At 43.3% G+C, this 25,445-nt stretch overlaps 1 protein-coding gene and 1 pseudogene across 1 annotated transcript in view; both read right to left on the bottom strand.

Annotated features, from left to right (window-relative positions):
* Positions 1–19,898, bottom strand: part of MOR1 (ARM repeat superfamily protein) — a 90,587-nt gene extending 70,689 nt beyond the window's left edge. The window contains exons 1-3 of the mRNA XM_087397552.1: positions 19,664–19,898; positions 19,358–19,463; positions 2,827–2,950 (exon numbers count right to left, since the gene is read on the bottom strand). Of these exons, the coding sequence (XP_087253678.1) occupies positions 2,827–2,950; positions 19,358–19,463; positions 19,664–19,823 (390 nt within the window). The 5' untranslated portion in view covers positions 19,824–19,898. The remainder of the gene's footprint in view (positions 1–2,826; positions 2,951–19,357; positions 19,464–19,663) is intronic.
* LOC147885217 (uncharacterized) lies at positions 5,732–7,927 on the bottom strand (annotated as a pseudogene).
* Positions 19,899–25,445: the final 5,547 nt, after the last annotated feature.

Below are 25,445 nucleotides of genomic sequence, written 5' to 3'. Positions count from 1 at the left end.
ATTCTGCTTCTCACATTCATGATCATCACTAGGTTCACCTCCCTCTTTGAAAACCACCAAGTGCTTTCAAGCTGTCTTTGGTAATTAGAATCGGTAACACCACATCATCTACATACAATAGTAGAACAATGGCATGTGCAGCTATTTGACACCTTGTCCTCCTAGCCTCCTTATCCGATTTTCAAGCTCATGTATGACTATCAAAAACAAGCTTGGGGAAAGCAAGCTACCTATTCTACCCAAGTGTTAGTAGTAAAAATTTCTTTTTTCTCCCTTTCCTAGCCATCTTCCATGCATCTTGCCAAGTTGACCAAAACCCTTTCACATATCTTAAAGTTAGGAACTTGGGGACTTTCAAAGCTGACATTCCATCCCATAATTTCAGCCTTGGCACCGTGTCTGATGCTTTCTTCAAGTCCACAAAACAGCCGAAGTGAGAATTTCTTCTCTTCTTTTTTTCGTTATTGAAAAATCACTTTCTCTTTACCTCCCTCTATGACTCACCTCATGGTCACTGCATGATACACACTGTTGAGTGCTTTGGCCCGAACCTTGACTGTGCTGGAGCTCTCACCTTATTATCATCTGCCCACTCGCTCCAAAACAGTCCCAAATAGCTTGGCCATCAAACAGCTTACCATGATAACCTTGCATTATTTGCCTCTTTTCTACTACCCCCTTTGTATGTTGGAAAAGACCTCTTCTATTCCCCCTTTGAACATATCTAAAATTCTTCTGATTAAAAGTTATCCTCCCCATGTGATCATTGCAGCTCCTAGAAAAAGAATATCACATGCTTTGACAAAAGCTAGATGTTTGAGACCTTTCTCCACCTCCTCCCCGAGAAACTAGCTGCTTGTTTTCTTCATCCACTTCCTTCTCATCTAGTCCTATCACAAAGTTTTCCATGTCCTCTGACTTCACCTACCCGACTTCAAACTATTTGAAATAGAGTTTCTTTTAGAATCTCAACAAAACTCCCCACGATGGCTCCTACTGTTTTCTCAAAACAAATCTCTTCTTTCTCCTTACTATTTTCTTGTGTCCTACTCTTTCTCAGTTTACCATAGGCTTTGATATCCTTCCACCTTCTCCTTACTCTCTCGAAGTCTTCATCAAACCAGCATAACAAGGCATACTTTGCTCTGTCCAAGGTGCTTCCTCAACTTTGCATTGATTTCTCCCAACCTTGTAGAGCACTGCATTTCCTTCAGCCTTGCCTCTTATCGCTTCTTTGAACTGCGCAGCTTTATGAAAGTCAACATGTAAAACAAGTAAAAGAACAAAGGAGAGAGAAAATGAGACAAGGAAAGAAGGAAATTGTAAGAGACATCAAACAAATCTAGGAGTAACAGAGAAATAAATTTACAACTAAACTAGTAAGCAAAGCTAAAGCTATGTTCTCATCAGTAGTAAGTACCCAAGCTCCCATCTAGGTTTCGAAAGATTCTGGAATCTCACGGGTAAATCTTGTGCGTACTAAGGTATAAAATCCCGTCCCAAACAGCAAAAACTGTGATAGCAAAAGTAAGATAACAAAGAAAAAAGAGGAAAAAGAAATATGAGAGAGAGAGAGAAGATATCGTCTGGTTTAGCTATGTCTTTTTTGTCCCATAGTCCTATTCAGTCTCCAGAGAATATTAATACAAGTTTTTATTCCAGGGCATTAATAAACCGATTCATTTCAAGCCAAAGCTCAAGATGTACCACAGTTCGATCAAAGAGGAACTCATCAAGTGAGAACCTACAAGTTTTACTATCAAATGCCAATGGAGGCCCAGACATAATGTGACATTAAAACCATCACAGATCAAAGACATAAACACTCAGTGGCTGAACGTAGACCTCTGAGATCCCCCCAATACGAATTTTTAAAATACGTATCAATTATAAATTTAAAAGTCAAAATAGAAAATAGGAAAATTTTGGGTGCAGAAGCCTTCCCCCACATTTTTTTAGAACTTGTGAAACTCCAAAACATTTCCAAAATTTCAAGACCTTTTTGGAACTGGTTTCCATGGAACAATGAAATTTACGCCTCAAGTGCCAAGCCAAAGGATGTAATGCATTTCAATCAATAACAAGGTATAAGTTAAATATTTCCAAATCAGAGCTTATTCTCCAACTTGAAAAAATTCAACCAAATGAAACTTGAAATTCCAAAATCCGGTCCACAAGATATAAATTGCAATAGAGCCCACACCATAATGTGATACGTAAAATTATCATAGAGCATCAAGTATACTTTAGAACTTAAGAATCCTCCCTTTCCCTTGTTTTTCCTTTCCCTTAAATTTTGTAGGGGAGGGAGTGGGGGAGAATAGGATCCCCCCTGTCTCCAAAACTTTGTAAGTTTCAAAGACTTTTCAAACACATTTTGATGAGTCCATTTTTACAAAAGCATCCCATCGGTACAAAGGTTTGAAAAAATACAAAAGCTTGTCATCCACTAGGAACACTTCATACTTGTTTGAATCATAAAGGAGCACAATGGTATCAAATCATGACCGCTATTTTAAAAACAGCTGTAAATATCAGTACACAGGCCTGGCAAAATACAGAGAGTATTCACTCCAGTAGGAAAAAATTATGCCACTTTGAAACTCACACACACTACAGCCACTAATATATAATCATACAGCTCAAGAGGGAGGAACTGTCCAGGATGCAAAGGACATGGGGAAAAAAATAGCCTGGAATGATTGCGCATAGCATTGCCTGAGGCTACCCAAGATACATACTAAAAAAGGCAAAAAGTGTGCAGTTAATCCAGAGAGGGGAGGGAAACACTTTAATTAACTTTTAAGAACATTGAAAGCAGCTTACCAGGAAAACTTCAGACGCTTCCAGTTCCACCCATAAAAGGAAGACAATTTGTGCCTTTTCCACAGTTTTTGGCCGCCCTGTCAGGCATTTTGCAACAATCGCATCACATACCTCCTTTGAAAACCTGCAATCAAACACCATGACACATGACCACAATTTCTGTCATATTTCCAATAAAATTATTAAATCCATTTCCAAATCCAAAGGACAAATGCAAACAAGCTTTCCCACAAAGCAAAACCAACTAGCATAAACTAAGGTTTATTATCATACTGGTTTCATATAGTCTATAATCTGCCCTTGCGTTGATAATGCCATATATAAATAAGAATACAAAAGTTAATCAACCACAAACATCCCTAGGATGGAAGAAATGCGTTGATTGAACCTGTACGGAGGACACTGCCCCTGGGCCTAACCTCAGCCAGAAATCCCCAACTGAACCCAACGGAGGACACTGCCCCATGGTTGCATGTGGAGGATTTGGCCCCTGCCTACAAGGACCTCTTCTTTCTATTTTAAACTTGGTGTGCACTGCAACATCACGACATATGGAGAAAAGTACTGTCCCTTCTTGTTGCATGAAATGTCACCTTGTATGCATTCAAACACAAGCATCAGGCTCAACATAACCCAACTGATGCATCCATGGCAGGTGTATGCATACTACTATGGGAAGGAATTCGCAAAATGGCGACCTCTAACAATACTTTGAGCCCCTGAGCATTATTCCGCATGCCACGGCTTTCCTCAATCATATCATTCCCCTGAAAATAAGATGTCTTTGTGACTACTTAGGTGCCATGGCCTGCATACATGCTCAACCAAACAGCTTGTCCTACTTGTTTGGAGGAAGAGATGCTCATTCCAAGTCCAACACCAATTGCAACCAGAAGAAGAAGGCTTCATTAGATGCGGCAAGCTGCAAATGAAGGAGGCTTTCTTGAAGAACAAACTTTGAAGAGCATGCAGGTGCCAAAAACAGAGTGCAAGTTGCTTAGGAGTGCTGCACAGCATATGCAGAGAAAGATGCAATTCATAGAGAACAGAGCCCTCCTATGTTGTGTGCACAGCTTTTTTGGGCTGATTGTAAGTTGCCATACGAAACAAGCAAATAGCGCATAACTTTGTGATAGTCATCCGTCGAACTTAGCCAAAGCAAGAAAGAAAGAAAGAAAGTCTATTAATGTCCACGGGAGAAATTCTACGGGACAGCAAAAAACCGTCTAGTACATCTACTTTAGGGAGGGCACATGGCAGATCCCAGGGAGTGCAAAAGCAACCCCAATTATTTAGAATACCTACATCATAGTCTGAAGAAGTAATCAGCCATACATCAGTTTAAGACTGAGAGTCTTTTGGTTTTGATTTAAACTCTTTGATTAGTGCTATGCCTTCATGATAAACTGCCCATTTTCCATCCTTCCTAGCAGCCCTCACTTAAGCTAATTCCGTTGCCTTGTTCTTCAATTGAGCTCGTGTAAGCTCCTCAGCTATCCAAATCTTAGTCCCTTTCAACTTGTAAGATTGTCGAAGAAGCTTGATCCATAAATCTCGCGACTTGAGTGTAAGAATAGCATGTCTTTTGGAATGCCGGATATTAGTTGCCCCGTCGTCGTCATCATCATCATCATCATCATCATCATCAACCTTCCATTCAATAGTAGGCATGGCTGCTTTGACATGTGCTAAAGTCTCATTGAAAGAGTCGTCATCTTTGAACCATCCTTCAAAGAGCCCCCCCACTCTAATCTTCAATGCATTATCACGTCTGGCCTCGTGTTCCTTGATCTCTTCTTGGATATCAGTCTTGTTTGCCTTTGTATCAAACTCCTCAATCACTTCTTTCTTGATTGATTGTACTTCAGTATGGACCATATCTTTGACTGTAGAGACTAGTTGAGGAGTAGAAGGAGAATTCTTACATGAGTCCACAACCTCAGCAATTATTGCCTCCTTGCCACGATCCTCTAGAACTTGAAGGCGAGCTTTTACTTCTGCCAGCTCAAGCCTTAACTCTCTCACTGCTTGCTGCAAATAATAAATATGTCCATGTTGTCCAATGATAGGTCGTTTGGACCCTTCTTGCTGGTAATTGCATGCATACGGAGATGGTGTCATGGCTGCACCTGGTTTTGACATTGTTGACCTGGTTCTGCACTTCAGAGTGTCCTGGTGAGCCATTTTTAGGGTTTCGGACCTGCTGCAGCACCTTAGGCAGTTATCACGCCCACAAGTGCTCACCTCGTGGCTTATTTCTGAATTTCGGGGCATATACCTGCTGCTTTCTGATTCCGGTTCACATTTGGAGCACCACTAGGCCCCTATTTCTGTCCTCTTGCTTACGTGGAGCCTCCAACGTCATCGACTAGCTGCTGGCCACGCTTATTTCAATCCTTTCTTCAACTGCCTTGCATTTGTGAACATAGTTTTTTCCATACGTTACCATACGCATACGTCATACGAGTACGGAAGTATGATTGGAGTATGGTTCAGCCCTTGGGGCTGAAACATACGTGACCCTAGTTTTATCCAAAAAATTTCAGAAAAATATAGATTGATCATTGATCATTGTACACATTAAATTGACACAGAGGTATTAAACTGAAACTTGAAACTTGTATAATTGTATTAATCTTAAAGTCGTCAATCATGAGTCATGAGTCATGAGTCGTGAATCGTGATTCTTCATTCATGAAAGACTCCAGCCTCCAGAGACCGTAGTCATCTGGATTCTAGATTTTGATACATCATAGATGGAATCATAGATCATAGATCAATAATCAATACTACACCAAATTTCAAAAGGTCCAAAACATCATGATCAAACTTCAAAGGAAGTAGGTACACCGTATTAGTAACTACACCAAAACATGAAAGGAAAAACATCATAAAGAAAAGGCTGCCAGTGTGCCACAGCCTCAAGCTGCATCTTCATTCTCATCCTCTTGCTCATCCTCATCCTCATCATCATCTGCATCAATGCCTGCACCCTCCTCATCCTCCTCCTCCTCCTCATCACTATCATCCTCATCTGCCTCGCCATGGAACTCCAAAAGACTAGAGCTGCTTGAAGCTGCAGCAGCATCCATCGTTCCTGTAAGTGTAACAATAGGGGCTGCAATGTCTTCTCCCTCTGTATCTGCTTGCCTCGCTAGCAGCCTATCATCATCCTTCTCCATGTTGATCATTTCTAGGGTCACTTCTATCTTCTCAAATCCCCTTTCCTTGATTTTGGAAATGAGACGCAAATTAGTATGGATGTATACTAATTTCTCGGTATTCTTTGGAAGCAGCCTATTCCTTCTTTTAGTATGGATAAGAGAGAATGTGCTCCAATTCCTCTCACAAGGAGAAGCACATGTGCCTTGCGAGAGCACTCGAAGAGCTAACCGCTGTAAATTTGGTGTGTGAGCCCCAAATGTCTCCCACCATTTCACCCTTGGTGCATTCTCTTTTCATCCTTTGCAATCGCACGAGCAAATGTGCCTGACATGGATTTGTAAATATCCAACTCATCACATAAGGTGCCTTGGCTGTCAACATCATACTTGGTGTACCGCTCTATGGCATCCATCCACCCATCGTGCACCTCCTTGTCACTATCTGGATTTTTCTCTCTCCAAATAGGATGGAGAACAAACGCTGCCGCATGCAATGGAGAATGCATCATATTCCACCTGTCAACACATAAGGCTCTAACATTAGCCAGCTTTGAGGATTCAATCCCATCAATAGTTGCCATCTTCTCGACCATCCGATCAGTGAGTTCATATACAAGTCCCATGGTAGCCCCTTCCCTATCAGCTAGGCGAAGGATCTTCAAAATAGGTGCACAAAGCTTCACAATGAGTCTTGCATCTTGCCAAAATGAAGCACCCAATATAATAGAAGACACCTGTTGTGCTTTCACAGTGCGTGACACCTTCTTCTTGCAATACTCATCACTGACAACCATGCGACGCAATCCATTGTATACCCTCTCATCCAACAAGTTTGCTAACACGATAAACATGTAAGCAAACCGTGTTTGTGCTGGCTTCACCAATTCCTTCTTGCTGAATTTTCTATACATTGCTAACACGGTGTGTTTCCGGGTAACAAATGTCACAATCATGTTAGCATGTACCAACACTGGCTTTACCCATGGAAGCTTTCCAATGTCCTCAAACAAGAGGTCAAGGCAATGGCATGTGCATCTAGTATAGAAAATGTGAGGCCACTCTTCCTCCACCAATTCTCCTGCCCGCACACAGTTAGATGCATTGTCCATACACACCTGCACCACATTTTCAGCCCCAACATCAAGAATGGCATCTTTCAGTATCCCAAAGATGTACTCCCCTGACTTATACTGCCCACTTGTGTCCACGGACTTCAAGAAGGCTGAACCATATATGCATGAGACCATAATATTGATTATAGGCCGGCGTCGAGTGTCAGACCAACCATCACAAGTTATGGTGCAGCCATATTTTTTCCACTTATCCCGAAACTGTAGCATCTCTTGATCTATGCATACTACTTCATTAGTTAGCTCCGTTGTGCGCAAAACATTGTAGGATGGAGGCTTGAAGGTAGGCCCAACTTGGCCAATGGCACGAACCATCTCCAAAAAATAAGGGCTCCTCACCTTCCAATGAGGAATATCCTCTGCAAAGAAAAAACGACGGAGAGCAATGTATGCATCCTTCCGTGCTTGTGACTCCCATGCCTTTTCCAAGGTTCCCTTTGACGTCTTCAACTTCTTTTGCTTTGGCTCATATGCACTGCCAGATGCATTTCCACTTGCAGTACCACTCACTGAGGCATCTCCCAAATCAGCCACATCTTCAACAAGCTGTTTTGCAGCAGTTTTTAGGGGCACCTTTGCCTGCAATCTTCGACAAGTATCTTTCACATTTTCAGGAGGAGCAGTACACTTGTCAACCCCCAAGCCTGTGAGCCCAAGAAAATGTGCCCTTATACGGGTCGGTCCTCCATCCCATGAATGAGGGCAATATTTACATTTACAAGTGAATTGGCCCTTCCCCAAAGGCTTCAAGGCCTCTACAAATTCCCATTCTGGTCCTTTTTGTCTTCCCATTTGTAGATCTGCAAGCTGCAAATTTGCAAAAGAGGGCAAATAAATTATAAGGCAATGGGCATTGGGCAAAGGAACAATTTCCAAAGAGGGCTTGAAGTCCTTGCAGGCTGCCCTGTTAGATGGCATCAACTAAAGAGAGAGCACTCGCTGCAAAACAGGAAAAAAAAGCAGCCATTGCATTTACCTTGACACTTGGAGCAGGTAGAGCGTAGAGGCAAGCTGCGGGCTGCAACTGTACAGTGACCACTCACCTCCAAAGCAAGTATAAGAGGGCAAAGGGCTGTCTAAATAGAGGGCAGCAAGGTGCTGAAGAAGAGGGCAAACTGAAGAACTTAGAACTTAGAAGAGTGAAGGGCTGAGGGGACTCGGGAGTCGGGACTGAAGAAGAGGGCAGTACTGAGCAAGGTGCAGAAGAAGCTTAGAAGAGGGCAAAGGGCTGCAGCCTGCCTAAATAGAAGCAAACGTCAGCCTAAATAGGCTCTTGAGGCAGCAATGGTCGGTGTGCAGCGGCCAGCCTGCAAGCAGAGCGTCGGTCGACGGTGAACAGTACGGAAGCCTTCGCAACTTGCAAGGATGTTGTACGGAATCCGGATTCGAATTTCGAACATCGCAGCCCAGCAACAATATAAGGTACGCATCCCGATTTTTTAACCCCCAAAAAAAGTCACGTACGGAAATCCGTACGGACGTCCGTACGTACGGCCGTACGGAATCAGTACGAAAAAAAACTGACCGTACGCGTACGGTTGCAATCATGTTTGTGAAGGCTGCTGATGCATTTCAGAGCCCTAGACCAGCCCCTTCATTTGCTGGTTATCCATTTCAGCCTACTGGTTTTGTTACCTCAGTTTGATACTATGGAGCCTCGTCCTCATGGTGAAGACTCATCAGCACCACTCTCAGCTAGGGATAAGCAGAATGACAAAGCAATGGCATTTATTAGTGTGAAGTTGGCTAACAAATAACTTCATCCACTTGACATCACTACATCAGCCAAGGAGAGCCTGGACAAGCTCAAGAATATTTATGCTACATCTACTGGACCTAAATATCTGTTGTGTTGCATGATCTATTCCTCTCTAAGGAGGAAGATGATGCTTAGTTCTATGTGTGTTAGTGTTGAGTCAAATAAAGGTTCTCACCCTCGAGTTGTCCCCCTAAACTGAATGTATTTGGAGTCAATAGGAGGTACTCTGCCCTAGGTTGTCCCCCAAAAATGAATGTATTGTCTTTTACTTCGGTTTGATGGTATTGACCACCCAATTCAGAGTAAGGGGGGGTGAAGAGTGATGGTTTGCCCTTGCTGGTCACAAGCTGACTGAGAAGTCGCTATCACACGGGAGGTGTTGGATAGTTGGACTTGCTCTTTGCAGTATTGCGGTGGAGGGGGGATTGGTCAACTCTTACATGTTAGGTCTCACACTCTTTGCTCTGAAGGGGGGTGTTGGAGATATCATAGCCAAAGAGTGTGGTGATGTGATGTGTTAGTGTGTAGTACTAGGTGATCTAGTACTAGTTCATGTGTGTGAGTCATGTGTGAGTGCCACATGTCATTATGGGACTTATCCCATATGCACTAGGTGCTAGTGTGTGAGTGAGTAGCCTATATAAGGCTTATACTTCTCATGATTATGAATAAGATAGCTTTTCATTCATGTATCATTTCTTGGGTGGACTCATTTCTCCTATCAGGAGATTCTTGTAGAAAAGAAGAATATATAAGTCTCACCTAATAGAACCTCTTCAGGAGGAGGTGATGGTATTCTTTCCCTCTGCTTGAGGCAATGGAGGAAATGGGACAAGTTCATTACTGTGCATCCCTTCCCTTCCATCCTTCCTTTCTATTAAAAAGAAAATTATTGACTGGTTGTAATCACAAAGCAAAAGTCAAATGTTGTAGAGTTGGTGGTACTTATCCATCTTGTGCTTAATTTTTGTCGAAAAACAAGCTGAAATAAGCCCTTCCCCCTTGTCTTTTACTGAAAACTGATGCGATGAATTTAACCTGCTTCTTTGAGTGAATCGGAGGTCTCAATACCATTATAGGGGGCATATGATGCGCAAATCACCCTCTTAAAATATTGTTTCGATCCGACTTTTCGTAGGTAGAACGTGGCCCTTTTCTTCCACAAATGTGACAATTTCAGGACACATTCACACGGGAGGCCAAGGGGGAGGGAGAATCACTCCGTTAGGATACCCATTTATCACACAAAAAATACACCCACATTGGGATTCCTCTAGCAAACTCAAATTATGTCTACTATTTTGGATCTCCTGCCCAAGGCAGGTTCTTGTCTGTTAGTCCCGACCTCCTTCTCTGCCAATCATGCTCCGTTCTCCATCTTCACATATTTGCTCTCTTTGGGCACCGTCACTAGAGCATCCCATGCGTCAACTTTCGCCCTATGGATCTTCGTACGTCAGATTTCATACAGTCTTGGTGCATCGGATTTCGTGACATGTATCCACCAAATTTCTTGCCGGTTCTATGCACATAGCCTATCTATCATGCTGCTTTCTTTCTCCCTCTTTGTTGCACGTATCACCTATTCTTTCCTTTTGCCTTTGTCAATGGAACGCAGCGAACAGCCTTCTCTCTTTCTGTCCCTTCACTGGATCGTTGTTGCTCTAATACCAAATGTAATGAACTTGAATTTCAAGGTTTATCCTCAAATTCCTAATTTCTACCCAATTTGTGTAGACACTAGAACTCTATGAGTGTTTACCAAACCCCCATACAGCCTTGAAGCTACAGTAAGTGCCCCTGTAACATCTACATCGGTTGTCATTTCCCTATCCTATTCATTTCCTACTCTAGGATGACTAACTATGTGTACATATCCTAGGTATACTCTTAGTCGGGTGCTACTCGTATGAGAAGGAAACATCCTTCCAATAGAAGGGGTGGAAGATGGAATGTGACCACACAAGTGGTCACACCTCATTAGATGTGCCCTTCTAATTCTCTCTAAGACCTAGGTTAATCCTTAGAACTTAGGTACTAGAGTTTTAAGGTTCCTTGACCCCTCCTCCAAATTTAATTAATTTAATCCCTTTTTATCCCTAGGTTATGACCTATAACTTAACATAACATTTTTCCCTCCCTATCTCACTCAATATAACTCCAATTTTTAGAGCCATTTGTACCTACGTTCTTCTCTTGACTAATAACATTGATTACCATTCTAATTTGGGATATATTGGGTACTCATGTCATGACACAAACTTATCTAGTGACATCCCTACGGCTGCTCTACATAGGTCCTCACCAAATGGCTTTTCCTCCTGAACGGTCTCAAATTGCTCTCACTTGCCTCCAAAAACAACCTCTCATTGAGCTCCACTTAGGTCTAATCCTCAGCCCACCAAGGTTGTTACGCTCTAGCCGAGGTAGCATGACCTCGGAAGAATCAGTCGACATTTCCCTTATAGGATCTATCTTTGTAATATATGTGTTTGCGCTTTATGTAAATGATCGGGAGGGATTAATGTCAAGGTCCTAGGTGAGGGCTGATAGCACCGGACTAGATAGATCTGAGACCAGGGGCCTAGTGCAAAGAATGTGCCTAGGGGCAAGGAATTAAATGCATCCCAAGAGAGGGGTGAAATGTTGCATTAGAAAGGCCCTATATGGATGACATGTGGCATCTAGATCTATCTAGGGAATTGGGGTCTGTCAAGGCTTGTGAGAGAATGAAGAATTGGGATTTATGTGATTTCGTAAGAGTTCTCTCTCTCATGCTTGAAGTTTGGCAGTTTGGCTGGGTGGACAAGAGAGGTGCTACTCCCGTGATCTGCAGTAGTGGTTAGGATAGAGATTTATGGTAACATTTGGTATCAGAGCGACGGGTTGTGTAGGGGTAAGACCTGGGAGCAGCGCAAATTAACGGGCTGAAGCGTGGTGACGGAGCAGGGGCCGTGGGAAGGCCTGTCGTCAATCGCCTGCCAGCAAGTAGTCTTAGCCTGGATGTTCCGTAGGTGGTGATTCGGCGACGCATGGAGGTGTGGGCTGGTCGACGTGCAGTAATGGGATTCACCTGAAGGGTTGCGTGAGCTCGTGAACGACCTGTGTGCACGTAGTCCGGGGGAGTGGTCGGAGCTGTCGATGCAGGGATTGGTGGTTTGGGAGCGCTGGTGGCAAATCACAAGAGGGTGATGACGAGAAGACTGCCGACGAGATCCGTGAGGAACGGCGCTCACGTGGAAGGTTGTGACGTGCTGCGGTGAATCGACGCAGACAGTCCGTAGGTTGGCGTGGGCAGCGCAATCTGGAGGATGCGCGACACCAAATAAGGCTTTTATTCACAGGCAGACAGAGCGTGGAGGTTGCAGGAATTGAAGACTCGAACTGCTTGGAAGAAAAGGGTGTGGCTGTTCGTGGATGACCAGGAAGCTCTCTTCAACCCCCTTAGTTTCATGTTTTTTTCCCCTCCTTGATTTAGTCTGGTGAGGCTACATTGTTTTTGTAGATAGGACCTCGTGAGTAATCAGCCTGTATGAGGCTTTAATGCTGTAGTAAGGACAGATTATGCTTGAGGATATGCCTGTGGGCTTCAGTCAGAGTAAAATGCAGTAGTTTCCCTAGTATAGGGAAAGGCGGGATTGAATATATATGCCTGTGTCAAATACGTAATTAGTGTGCATGTCAGATTGCAGGAGTTCCCTAGTATAGGGAATTGTGTTCGGAGTGTCAGTACCCTGAATTGTGTCAGCTTGTGATTACGGTGTTCTAGGGGTGTTTTTTTTTTTTTTTTTTTTTTTTTTAAAGCCCCAAACCAAAACACCTGCTGAACTAAATGGAAGCAGAAGGAGCTTCCAGGAGGGACCCTGGTGAATCAGGAGTCCGGCCGACCCAGCAGGGATCGCGCCCAGTAGCTCACACTTTATCTGGCAGGATTGCATTGTTGGAGGATGCCTTGCAACAGTTGTTAGCGCAGCAATTACAAGCCAATGCAGGGCAGTCCGAACTTAGGAGAGTACTACAGAGTATGTCTGCCAGACCTTCTCGAGAGGAGAAGGGAAAGGCTCCAATGGAACCGGAGTCTAGTGTCCATACGGTCGAGCCTAGGAAGGCTAAAGTGCCAAATATTGCAAATTACAGACCGGAAAAGTATTCTGGTCGGATGAACGACCGTAGCTCCGATGTCATTGAGACATGGTTACACAAATGGGACGAGGCGTTCGCCATTTGTGAGATCAGAAATGACATCAAAAAGATCCGCGAGGCCACCCATATGTTTAGTGAGGCAGCGGATCGGTGGTGGATTAAACAACAAAAAGACGGGATAGCATCCACTACCTGGGAGGGGTTTAAAAGAGAGTTCAGGAAACACTTCTTACCTCCTGACGAGGCATCCCGAGCTTGGGATCAATATAGGAACCTGCGTCAGAGAAATTTATCAGTGGCAGAATACACTGATAAGTTTCGAGAGAGTGTAATGAAGGTTGACGAACCCCTGCCTCAATCAATCCAAGTGAAAGATTTCATATTTGGATTGAATGACCGAATAAAAATGGAAGTTCGGGCTAAGTACGCGAACACGCTAGATGATGCAATAGCTATAGCCTTGAACTACGAGGATGCCAAGGGCAGCAAGCCAAGTGGGTTTGCACAGGTTGGAACCCAGTATGGGTATCCAAAGAAATCTGGGTTTAAGAAGAAGTGGACTAGTAAAGGGAGTGGTTCGCAGCCGAGTGGTCAAGCCAAGCAGGCGAGACCGGCTGAAACTCCTAAACCAAGTACCACCATTGGAGTGAAGAGAAAAGTAACTCCAATGGCAGCCCGGGCTTGGTCTAAGTCTCCCTTGAACCCGGAACAAAGGGAAAAAGCGAGGAGAGAAGGCTTATGCTTTGGTTGCCTTCAACCTCATCAGTGGAGAGATTGTCCACGTAATAAAGATCGTCGGATGGCTGAGATGGTGATCTCAGAGTGCGACGTGGAGATGCAGGGAAGTCCCAGAGCAGAAGAGATGCAGATTCAGCTAGCGGGATCTTCTCAGAGGTTAGTACCTTGTTTGTTCTGTGTGTCTGTTACTAAGTTAGTGACGAGTGCACCTGATAACATCCTATCTAAGCCCGCAGCAACGGGGTATACAGCCTTCAATGATACGGAGTTAATCAAAATGAAAGGGCAAGTGGCCAATCATGATGTCATTGTGTTGTTTGACTCAGCGTCAACTCACAATGTGATTAACTCCAAGCTCGTGAAGAGGCTGAAATTAAAGACAAGTCCATCTGACTACGCGTATACAGTCAGGATGGCTGATGGAAGTTCAACTGAAGTATGGGACCAAAGGGTTACCCAGTTGGAGCTTCGGATTCAGGACTATGCTGAGAAGCTTGATTTTGAAATAACCAAGCTTGCTCATGCGGATATAGCCCTGGGAATGGCGTGGCATTCTAGGAAGAATCCAGCCATTGATTGGAAAAAGCACGTATATCAATTCAAGATGAATGATGTGCTTTATGTCTTGCGAGGTGAAAGAGATATACCTCAGGGACCGTTGGCTTCCGTGATGGAAATCAGAAAGGCTCAAGTAGAGTCTTTATACCTTTGCACAGCATCGGTAGAGTCGGGGTGATCATCAATCTTGATCTTGAACGCATAACCATACAAATAATGCTTCCATAATTTCAAAGTATGTACAACCATAAAGTAACTCCTTCTCATATGTTGTATGTAGCAACTCAGCCCCTTGAAGCCTTCTACTCTTGTAAGCAATGGGATGCCCCCCTTGCATCAACACAACTTCAATGGAGGTCCCACTTGCATCCGTGCATAACAACAAATAACTCCTTGTCCACATCAGGGAGTTGCTAACACTGGTGCAATGACCAATGTTTCTAAATGTCTTCGAAAGAACTCCTTAATGAACCTCTCCCCACCCATCTAGGAACGTTTCGAAACAAATTTGTTAATGAGGAAGCAAGTCTTGTAAAAAATCTTAAAGAATCTACGATAATAATTACACATCCTAGAAAGCATCGATCTTGGCCAGTCAATTATGGCCTTAACCTTTTAAGATCAACCCAAATTCCCTTAGCAGACACAATGTATCCTAAACTACTTGACTCACTCTTCGTTGTACTTAGGAAAAATCGATTCTTTCTTAGCAGCTCCATCACCTTATCGAGGTGATCCTTATGTTCCTCTTCATTCTGGCTAAAAGCAAGAATGTCGTTCAAGAAGACCATGACAAACTTTTCCAATTAGGGTCACAAAACCCTTGGTATCAACCTACTAAAACTGGTTGGAGCATTAATTAGGGCAAAATGGTTACCAAAATCCAATAAGAGTGTGAAAAGCACTCTTATGTTCATCTCATGCTTTCATCCGCAATTGATGATACCCAAAATTTACATCCCAATTACTAGAGATACTAGCACCCTTAACCACATCTAAAAAAGCATCCACTCTTGGAATCATGTGCCGCTTCTAATCTATACACATACTATGACGTCCGTCCTTCATTTTACCAATAATCTATACACATACTATGACGTCCACTCTTGATAATCTATACACATACTATGACGTCCGTCCTTCATTTTACCAATAATAAAGGTGCTCCAATTGGAGAGCCGCTTGGTCAATATAGGCCTTTCTACAATAGATCATTAGTCTGCTTTTCTACCTCCTTCATTTCTATCCAATTCAACCTATAAGGAGCTCTACATGGATGAGAAGCTCTTTGACTCCAAGTCTATGGCATGATCATCTTCTCTTTCCATAGGCATTTCAAATGAGTTGTCTTTGGAAAATTGATACTCATAAGCTCTAAGGAACTCATGTCTTCTTGATCTCTTTTGATATATGAATATCATGCGTCACGTATGTTCTCATCCTTCCGCACAAAACAATAATGATCAGTATAAAGATGTATAGTAGGACCAAAATCATTGGCATGGTTTGTTGGAAAGGTCACCTCCCCATCTGTAAGCCCCCATATGAGGAGAGCATGGGGGGGGTGGACCTAGGGTTTGAGTGTCTGCCACATGGGAATCTGATTGGATGCCATGAGGACAAGAGCCATAAGGGATTGAGTGATAAGATGGGGCTGCCACATGGACAGCATCTTGGCTGTCATGTGGGCAGCACATCTAGAGCTGTTATGAGCAGATCAGAGGGTCAGAATAGTGCAGACGCATGGCAGATCTGTACGGATTACAGATGCCTGCTGTACGGCTGGTTTCAGGGACATGTACGGAGCTCGGGCAAGAGCCCTAGAGCTGGAACAAGCCTGGAGCAGAGGCAAGATAGTCAGGGACAGATTGCGATGGATCTAGGACATGAAGGCACACTGTATGCAGCAGGTTTGGTGGGGCTGGACCCTGAATATATAGGGCTGGGCCCTTGCCTAGATTGGTGGGCCAAAGGCCCTAGAAGTGTGGGGCCAAAAGCCCCGGGTTGTGAGCCCTTAAAGGGCTGGACCAGCCACAGTCTGGTCGGCCAGATTAGGGCATGCTGGTCGGTTTTTTGACAGGCCCCTAGGCCTATAAAAGGAGAGGCTTGATGCCTCACAATTCATCCAACAGTTCGGCAGAACAGGCAGCAGACAGGAGCAGCCAGAAGACATTTCCTTGGGCCTCATCTTGGAGGTGGAGAGTAGGAGGTGTGCTGCAGACTGAGCTCTCAAGGGCTGAACCTTGGCTGTCTCTCCGGGCAGCAAGGTGTTGTGATCTGGACGGAAAGTCTACAGAAGCTCAAGGTGGAGCACGCAGGCTCGAGTCTAGAGATAGCCAGCAGATAGGAGAAGGACATTGTGGTTAGATCAGAGGACCACACCAATGGTGGGACTCTGGATCTATCTTTTTCGTATTGTGTCCATAGTTTTGGACGGAAATATATTATTTTGGTGGTTTCTCTATCTGGCTGGTTCATTGTCTATTGATGAGTCTGCACATCTATGTGATGCACATTAAGTAAAGAAGTTTGTGATTCCACACCCACACGACACTATGTGAGCTCCTGGGCATTACTATAAGTCTTCCGCTGTGCGTACCCTCTATTGGTTCATTTCTAACATGGTTTACCTAGGATCATATCAACATTCTGTAAAGGAGCTAATAAAACAGCCCTTCAATCCCTATACTTTTGTATATGGAAAGGGATATTTTGTGCTATGGATGCTTCTTGTTCACTATGGCCCCTAAAAGCTCTTGACACTGACATTTTTTATAGGTTCTGGTTTGGTGGTAGTGGCTGTGAGGCCCCATATCAGGACATAGGGGCTGTAGACTGGGATAGGATCTGGGTAGGTTCAGGAAGGGAGAACTAGAGGAGTAGACAGCCTATTCAATAGCTGTTCTGGAGCTTCCAGAGATTGCAAACAGTGGCCTGTTTTTGGGTTGGGAAGACGCCTCTATGTGTGTGTGTGTGTGTGTGTGTGTGTGTGTGTGTGTGTGTGTGTGTGTGTTTGGGAAGACGCCTCTGTGTGTGTTTGGGAAGACGCCTGTCCGTGCGCACGCACGCGCATGTGTGTGTGTGTGTGTGTGTGTGTGTGTGTGTGCATTTTGTGTGTCTGTAGGCATTTCTTCAATGTATCCATTGAAAAAGTAAACTACAGCAAGCAGGCTCTATTTCTCTGACATGGTATCAAAGCCAGGTTCCGTAATGTTGTGATCTACTCCGATGTTGAAGGAAGGAGCCCCCGTGTTCAGCAAGGTACGTCTGTTCATATTTACTACAGCGCATTGTCAATTTCCTAACCTACATTGCAATCGTCTATCTCTTGCCATGGCTGCTCAATTGCCCATTCCAAATGTTGCAGATGGAAGATGACCCAAAGGCACCAGTAGCGAGAAAGATCCAGGAGAGAACTGAAGGTGTGGAGCTGAAGGCTGGAGACCAGAAGAAATCCTTGGAAAAGGTTGTGGCGACTGCAAATCCGATGGAACTCAAGAATCGGATGCTTTTAGTAGCAGAGGGCCCCACCATCATCATTGGTACAACTACAGATGCTATCTTGGCACATGTTCAGCTTGCATGATGGCTCATGACATGTGACGAACATGATTGTGCTTGCCAAGGCTATAAAGGGTTCATCACAACCATGGCTGCAGGACAGCGCAAGAAGCCTGTACTACAACTCTTGAGGAGCTTGTGCCATTGCTCTTGCAATAGAAGGCGTGGTGGAAGTACGAAGGATCCTGAGATAAAGCCTGCAAGGACGAGTTCCAGAGTGACAGGGATTCAAAAGTGGATAGAAAAAGAAGAATAAGATGTGCTTCTATTGCGGCAAGCCAGGACATGCAATAGAAGGCTTGGTGGAAGTACGAAGGATCCTGAGATAAAGCCTGAAAGGACAAGTTCCAGGGTGACACAGATTCAAAAGTGGCTAAAAGTCAGCAAATGCGCATAAGAAAAAGAAGAATAAGACGTGCTTCTATTGCGACAAGCCAAGACACCTTGCAAAAGATTGCCAAAAGAAGGCGGCAAACCAAAAGAAGAAAGATGGAAGTACACGGTACACCCAAAGAAGAATCCAAGGCAAATACCACAACGTCACCCACAGAGACTTCAGATTCTGTGTGCAAAAATCAAAATCTACTCTCAAGAGCACAAGCTAGCTAAGAGGAAAATTCGGATGCGGATCACTTTGAACGTTATCACTGAGATTATGGCCTGACAAACTATAGCATGCAATAATGGCCACATCCTTCTGTTCGTCTCTTAATAGCAATGATCACATGGCACCACGATGCAAATAGCATGCTTATGAATAGGTATATACACTTTTGCATCTATGAAATTGCATTCATTCTAGATCCATATTCCATCCTACATCAACAGTGTCTGTACATTCACCTTTGGAAAACTGGCAGTATAACTATAAACTCAACCCTATAGTAACATCGTCTGCAGAAAGCTCTCGATATAGCTACAAACTCAGTCCAGACTCCATAGCAACACACTATCTGTGGTAAGACTACTATCCAAGTGTTAGGATCTGAGAGCATCTGTTTGTTTTGTATAATAGTGGCATTTCTTGCAGTTAGAAACCCTTGTGTAGCAGCTACAATCTAATCCATGGAGCAGGTAACATATGATCATATGATGCAACACGCTAGATTTCACAGGATCAGGTCCATCTTCCGATGGGTCCCAACTTTTGACCGGCCCAACTCAATATGCATCTGCCAAAGTATGGGGCAGGGAGAAGTTCCAGATCCAATTTCCACGATGAATGGTTTCGCAGACACCCCTAACTAAAGCACTATCCCACAAGGTGGTAAATACCAAGCTGAAAGTTCCTGTAGCCCTATAGGAAACTGATTGATATAACTAGATCTGTTGAAGCCAAGACATAACATAATTCGTACGTTTCGAGTAAGAAATCAAAACGATGAACGTCAACAATCCACTGTAAATGAGCTCCGCCTTCTGGGAAAACCCTAGTAAATCACGAGAAGTCGTGACAAAGGGACAGAAAAGTTTCATACCTGGAAGCATCAGCATCTGCCACACGCAAATATGCGATCAATGCGTCCAGGGCTTTTTCCTGGACAGGTGCATTCGAATCTGCAACTGCCTTCTTGAACAAAGGTCCTGGGAAAAAACAGGGGGGAAGTTCAATCCATCGGGCGGTAGCAATCGACCTTGCATAATCTACTCATTCAGCTGAATTTGCGGATACAATAATTTAAATAAGGCTTTGGCATCATGACAAACATTCCGCAAGAGTGGCAGAGATAGACAGCACTAGTGCTGGCAGTTGTGAATTCCTGAAGCTAAATTTGAATGTTTACCGAATTCTTTAAGCCGTGGATCCTTGGGATCCTTGATGCCATCGCAGACCGCAGCAAGGTCAATATTGGCGTCATTGCGAACTTTCCAATTCTTGTGCGCAAGACGTTCCTCCCAAGGGAGCTTCTTGGCATCCTTGAGGAGCTTCTCGTCCTCAGACATGACGAGGGGCGAGCGAAATGGGAAAAGAGGCGGAAGGGGAGAGAGAAGTGGCAGATCGAGGGGGGGAGGCCGGCATCAAAGGGGGGAGGAAGGGGGGGGGCAAAATGGGACCACGGAAGGCGATGGGGGGATCGAAAGGGAGGAGGGAAGGGGGAGGGAGGAGATGGATCTGGGGCGATGAAGAGTGTGGGAAGGAGAGGAAAAGGAAGGGAGGCTGTTGTGAAATGGTGTTTAGAGCAGAGTGGAGAGGGAGAAAGCAAGGCAGAAGCAAAGCTGGGAGGAGGAGAAATGAAGAGAGAAGGGCAGGCTGCCACCACAACAAGAACAAAATAAAACAACACAGAATCAACAACGAAACAAAAACAAGCACAGAGCAGCAGCCGCGGCAGCAGCAGGAGCAAGCAGCTTTAGGTAGCCTGCCAAATGCAAAGGAATGAAACATGAAGAAGTGGATACTCAATAATACCGGATTTCGTCCTTAACCTTTTTATTTTCACAAAATGAAAACAATAGCGTTCACCGGCTGTAGCCCGTGGCATCCCCATCCCCTTTGAAATCCCCATCGGGCGCCAAGCCTAGCCTAGAAATCAATTTCCCCCTTTCACCTCCGTTTTTCTCTCAAAATCATCATCATCCTATCTATCTCAACAATCAAAACACTTCACTCCCAATTTACCTCCACCACTATCATTACTCAACATCCTTCCCCACCTCACACACACACACACTAAAACCTTACATATGTTGATTGCTCCCCTACCTCCACGCATTTCGATCATGTTGTTGCGTCGCCGAATTCCAGATGCGATCCATCCCCTTTCCCAGTTTTATGCCGCCCTTCCCTTCCTTGTGCATCCATAGTCCACAATTGCTTCTCTGTAGCCCCTGCATTTAACTCCTACCAATTATGTGCTTCTTAGTGAAAATGCATCATTATGTCTCCTCATTTGTGTAAGCAGTAAAGTCTGCGAACAGGAGAACTTTGTTTCACAATAAATATATGCATAAGGATTGCAAATAAGGCAATCGATAGATTAGGCCGTGCATATTGAACCACATGTATTAGGCATGTATGACTCAACAACAATCTTCTCCCTTGTGGGTCTCTAGCAAAATGGACTATCCATTGGTTTTTGCCCCTTATATGCAGCAACTAACAAAATAGAATAGCTATGCTTTCTAAAACTCCCACACATCCATCCCTTGTGTCTGGGTTCAAATTGGCAGACATGGTGAAGCGAAAAATTGATCTCACCCATTGGCACTATAAGACTTTCATCAATGGAATAAGAGAACTATTGTATTAACAGGAGATCACATGATTTACAAATCTCAATTGGACTATTTACAATGATGTACAATTGTCCATCACCTTGAGTATATACAAACAAAAGGCTAACGTAATATAACTGAGCCAATAAACCCAATTCAAGCAATGTTGTTACACATTATAAAGAACTTGAAGACTTGAAATGATTGAGATAAATGACACAGCTTCATGATCACAAGATGTCTTCACAACTAGGTCTCCATGAGGTCTATTGAATTTACCCAATCATTCGAAGACTTGTAGGATTATTGACAACATTTGCCACTTGATTGTCGATGGCTGAGTCGATTGGGCACTTATATTGTTTAAAGCTTTTTCCATGGATCTAGATGCTTTCAAGCATGTATTGCATTTTGCCCATCGATTACTAGGAAGTCAAGTTTTGTGTGCATTTTTGCATTGTGCCTTTGCATATGTACATGTCTTTCCATTCTGAGTGATGTTTATGTGTCATTAATGCTTGCATGCATGGAATTCATAATTTTGACTAACTTTGATGTTAACGGGGCCAATTACCAACCATTAGGCATAAAACTTGATGCATAGAGTTATAATTTGCAAGTAATTTCCAAAACTATGATAAGGTGCATGAAAAATATCACTTTGTGTTGCTGAACATGTTTATGAAGATGGCATTGTATTGTGACAACTTTTGAGCAAGAATGGGCTCAAAATGCCTGATAAAGTGATGATTACATTAACCATAATAATGACTTTTAAAGTGTCGATAAATGATTTGCTGTAATAATGACTTGTAAAAATGGTCAAAATAGCATGAAAAATTTCGCAAAAAGTTGCTTAGAGATTAGATCAAAATGGCACTAGAAATGGAATCCAAATGATCAAGATACAGTGGTGTAAATTATTTTTTTGAAGGCTTCAAAAGCATGTTAATCTGGGCACCAACACTACCACCTTGACCAAAAAGCTACCATGACAATTATATCCAAATCAAATTCTACAATTGATGGATTTCAATCTCTAAACTAGCCTATGGGCTTAGATGGCTATGCATAGGTGTTACCAATTGTGAAATGAATCAAGAAAAAGCACTACAATTAGATCAAAATGTCAAAATGACTATGCGATGTGGCGTGTGTGTTCATGTGTAGCATAAAGAAATGTGCTTGCAAAATATTGTGCACATGTCACATTGTGTGTTCCTTTCTACAATTGTAAATGTGCTTGTGAAGCATTGTGTCCCCAGGAGGTAGAGTCATGATGCGGTAGCCAATGGTGACATGGCACTATGCATGCCACAAAGGTGACATGACTAATGATGTGGCATGCACTAAAATGGCAACTAATATGGTAGTTAAGGCTGATGTGGCACTGTACTCTACTATGGGGAACGATTTTTGGCTAGCAGAGCCCAATGCATGGATTGCCCAAAAAATGCCCAACAATGGTGAACAGATGGCGAGCGGTTTTTTCTCGTATCTCCCTACTTTCTAAACTCTGTCTCCTTTATTAATCCCACCACATCCCCCTGCCTCTACTTGACCTAAATCGTTTGGTTTGTCATCATAGTCATATTCTCTCTCTCTCTCTCTCTAAGTTTTGTCTCCTCTCTCATCTCTCCTCTTTTGATCCCACCACACCCCCTCCCTCTGCTTGCACTAAATCATATTGTTTCTTGTCCTAGCCACATTGTCTCTCCATTATCTTCTCTCTCACTCTCACACTCTCTTCCCTTATCATTATAATGCTCTAGAAAACCACGAAATAATTACAACATTCTAATAATAATGCAAAGGGAACATTGTCGTTCCCCAAACCCCTCTCCCAACCTCCCAATCAAAAAATATCACTCTAACTCTTGCAATTTGTGATGCTTTCCTTCAACAAACCAATCTATGTATATGGTTTTTGCCACTCATTTGCTACATTTGAGTAAGATGAAAGAATATTAACATGATCCTTGTCAATATTGCTCTTGAGGGGTCCCCTGACCCTTGCAATTCATGACAATTTCCTTTTACAGATCCCTACAAACAAGATACTTGTGTTACATAAAGCCTTTTAACAAAAGGGATACTTGCATTGGACAGACTCCTTGCCCAACCTCACTATTACATGCAACCCCTAATGTCATAATGCATGATGCTTCTAAATTGAAATAGCTTCCACTCTACTCCCCTACATGTGCAATACAATCACAACATCCTCATCCCAGGCAACTTATCATCCACGCACGAAACCCCTACAAAGGGGACACTTTCATTAAACAAGTCGCCTACTTGACCTCACTAATTCGACAAAACCCCTACTTGACATCACTAATCTGACAAAACCCCTATTTGACCTCACTAATGTGTCCAACTCAAAATATCAATGTATGGCTCTTCTTAATTAAAATATAATCCAGTCCACTCCCTCTACACGCATGATACAACCACAATCACCCGTCCGAACAACTTAACCTCTATGGATGATTGGATAATCATTGTAACCCATGCAAAGGAGACACATGCATTGGATAAACCCTCTGCTTGCTGACCTCACTATTGTGTGCAACTCAAAATAACAATGCATGATGCGTCTAAATCAAAATAACTCCCCCTCTTCTCCTATTACATGCACGATACAACCACAAGATACCCATCTCAGACAACTTCTCATCAGTGCAAGATTGCGAACATCCTCATAACCCCTTCAAAGGGGACACTTGCATTGGACAAACCCTCGCCTGACCTCACTATTGCATAGGAAAAGGTAGTTTATATGATTGCTAAGGTTGGTATGCTATCAAATCCCAAGAAAAACATTTTGAAATGATGATTGTGGGAGAGTTCCAAGGTATTGGGAATGACAAGACAGTCCCCTTTTTGGAAAACATCCCATTTTGCTTGTAAAGTTATTACTTTTCATTGTTCCTTATTTGCAATAGGTAGAATACGTAGTGCAGCACTCCCCTAAGCCAACAAACACTGCATAGAAACCATCAACCATAGACAAACTTAGAAATTCTGTCAACAAAATTGTGCAGACAATTGGGGTGAGAATTAACTTAATTTAGCATGTAATGAATTTACTAACTAAACGCATGTTGACTCAACTTTGACATGTCTTACACATTTGTGCCCTGACACTAACAATGATTGCCAATGGGAATATTTAATGTGCTTGCCCTAGGTGTTCCTATATATTGATCCACCTACATGTATCTGAGGTTTGGAAGGGTGTTTGTAATTGGAGCTTGAACCTAAAGATAGTGCCTCCAACAACATCCTGTCCAGCCACTTGCCTAGTTTTGCATCAATCCAATCAGGGAATTCAACACTAAGCTCACATCAACACTAAGCTCACATTCACTACATGGATCATCCCAAATTGAGATATTCAGCCTAGAAGACTCGATGATATTTGATTTAACAATGGGTGAAAACATAAATCTTGGAGCCTCCATGGCTCCTAACTCTAGCTCGGTTTGACCTCAATCCCCCACTCCTTCCACCATAACATCTTTGATACATGAGACTTTTTCCAATATGATGGAAAGCTTTGGCTTGTTAGACCTAGCACATGTGGTAAACTCATTTTCCAAGCATAATAGAGTGCCAGTGGAACTATTGCACCAACTCCCATCGTGAGTACTATGACACCGCATGCATGCTTCTACGAGGAAGGACCCTCGTTCGCTAATACATTTGAGTCTAGAATACCAAGGGACCATGGACCACAAGACCTTATGGCCCAAATGAATGAGAGAGTGAGCTAAGGGAGGATACATTGCCTAGAACATCCACTTCTAGACCCCTTTTATATCCAACTTGGGGGAGTGGCCTAAAGAGCACTCCCTACTATCTAACAGTTGCTCTATATAGACATATGCCCAACCTAGTGGGTGAGGGTCTACCGATCCTACTTTTGTCCATCTGACAACTTTTTATAAACCTCCATTGGGACAACCCATGTATCGGGTAGTGCCTCCTTTGCCAATGAATCCTCCTGTATCACAAACAAAGCTTACTAATGAAGCTATGACGATCCTAGTGCAAGGACATGCCACCAACTTTCACTAGAAGGGATATAACCCTTCAAGGAGTAAGTCTATCATGATCTCCAAGCTTATCACAAAAATCCTTGTTGAAGGAGACCCAGTTTCCCATGTTGAAAGGCTTGAGCAAATTTGAGTAACTTTTAGGGCATTGGTTGCCTGGACAAATTCAATGCCTTTGGACTGAGTCTAAATGGCAAGGCAGGCCAATGGTACATGGCTCTAAATCTTGAAGATAAAATCAATTGGGATACACTATGAAAGTCATTTAAAGTGGGATTTGCCCCCAGTG

This window comes from Dipteris shenzhenensis, chromosome 26 (assembly GCF_047967505.1).
Source record: "Dipteris shenzhenensis isolate YYH24624 ecotype China chromosome 26, Dip_SZ_1.0, whole genome shotgun sequence".
Taxonomy (NCBI): Eukaryota; Viridiplantae; Streptophyta; class Polypodiopsida; order Gleicheniales; family Dipteridaceae; genus Dipteris; species Dipteris shenzhenensis.
This window is presented reverse-complemented; position numbering and strand designations above follow the sequence as displayed.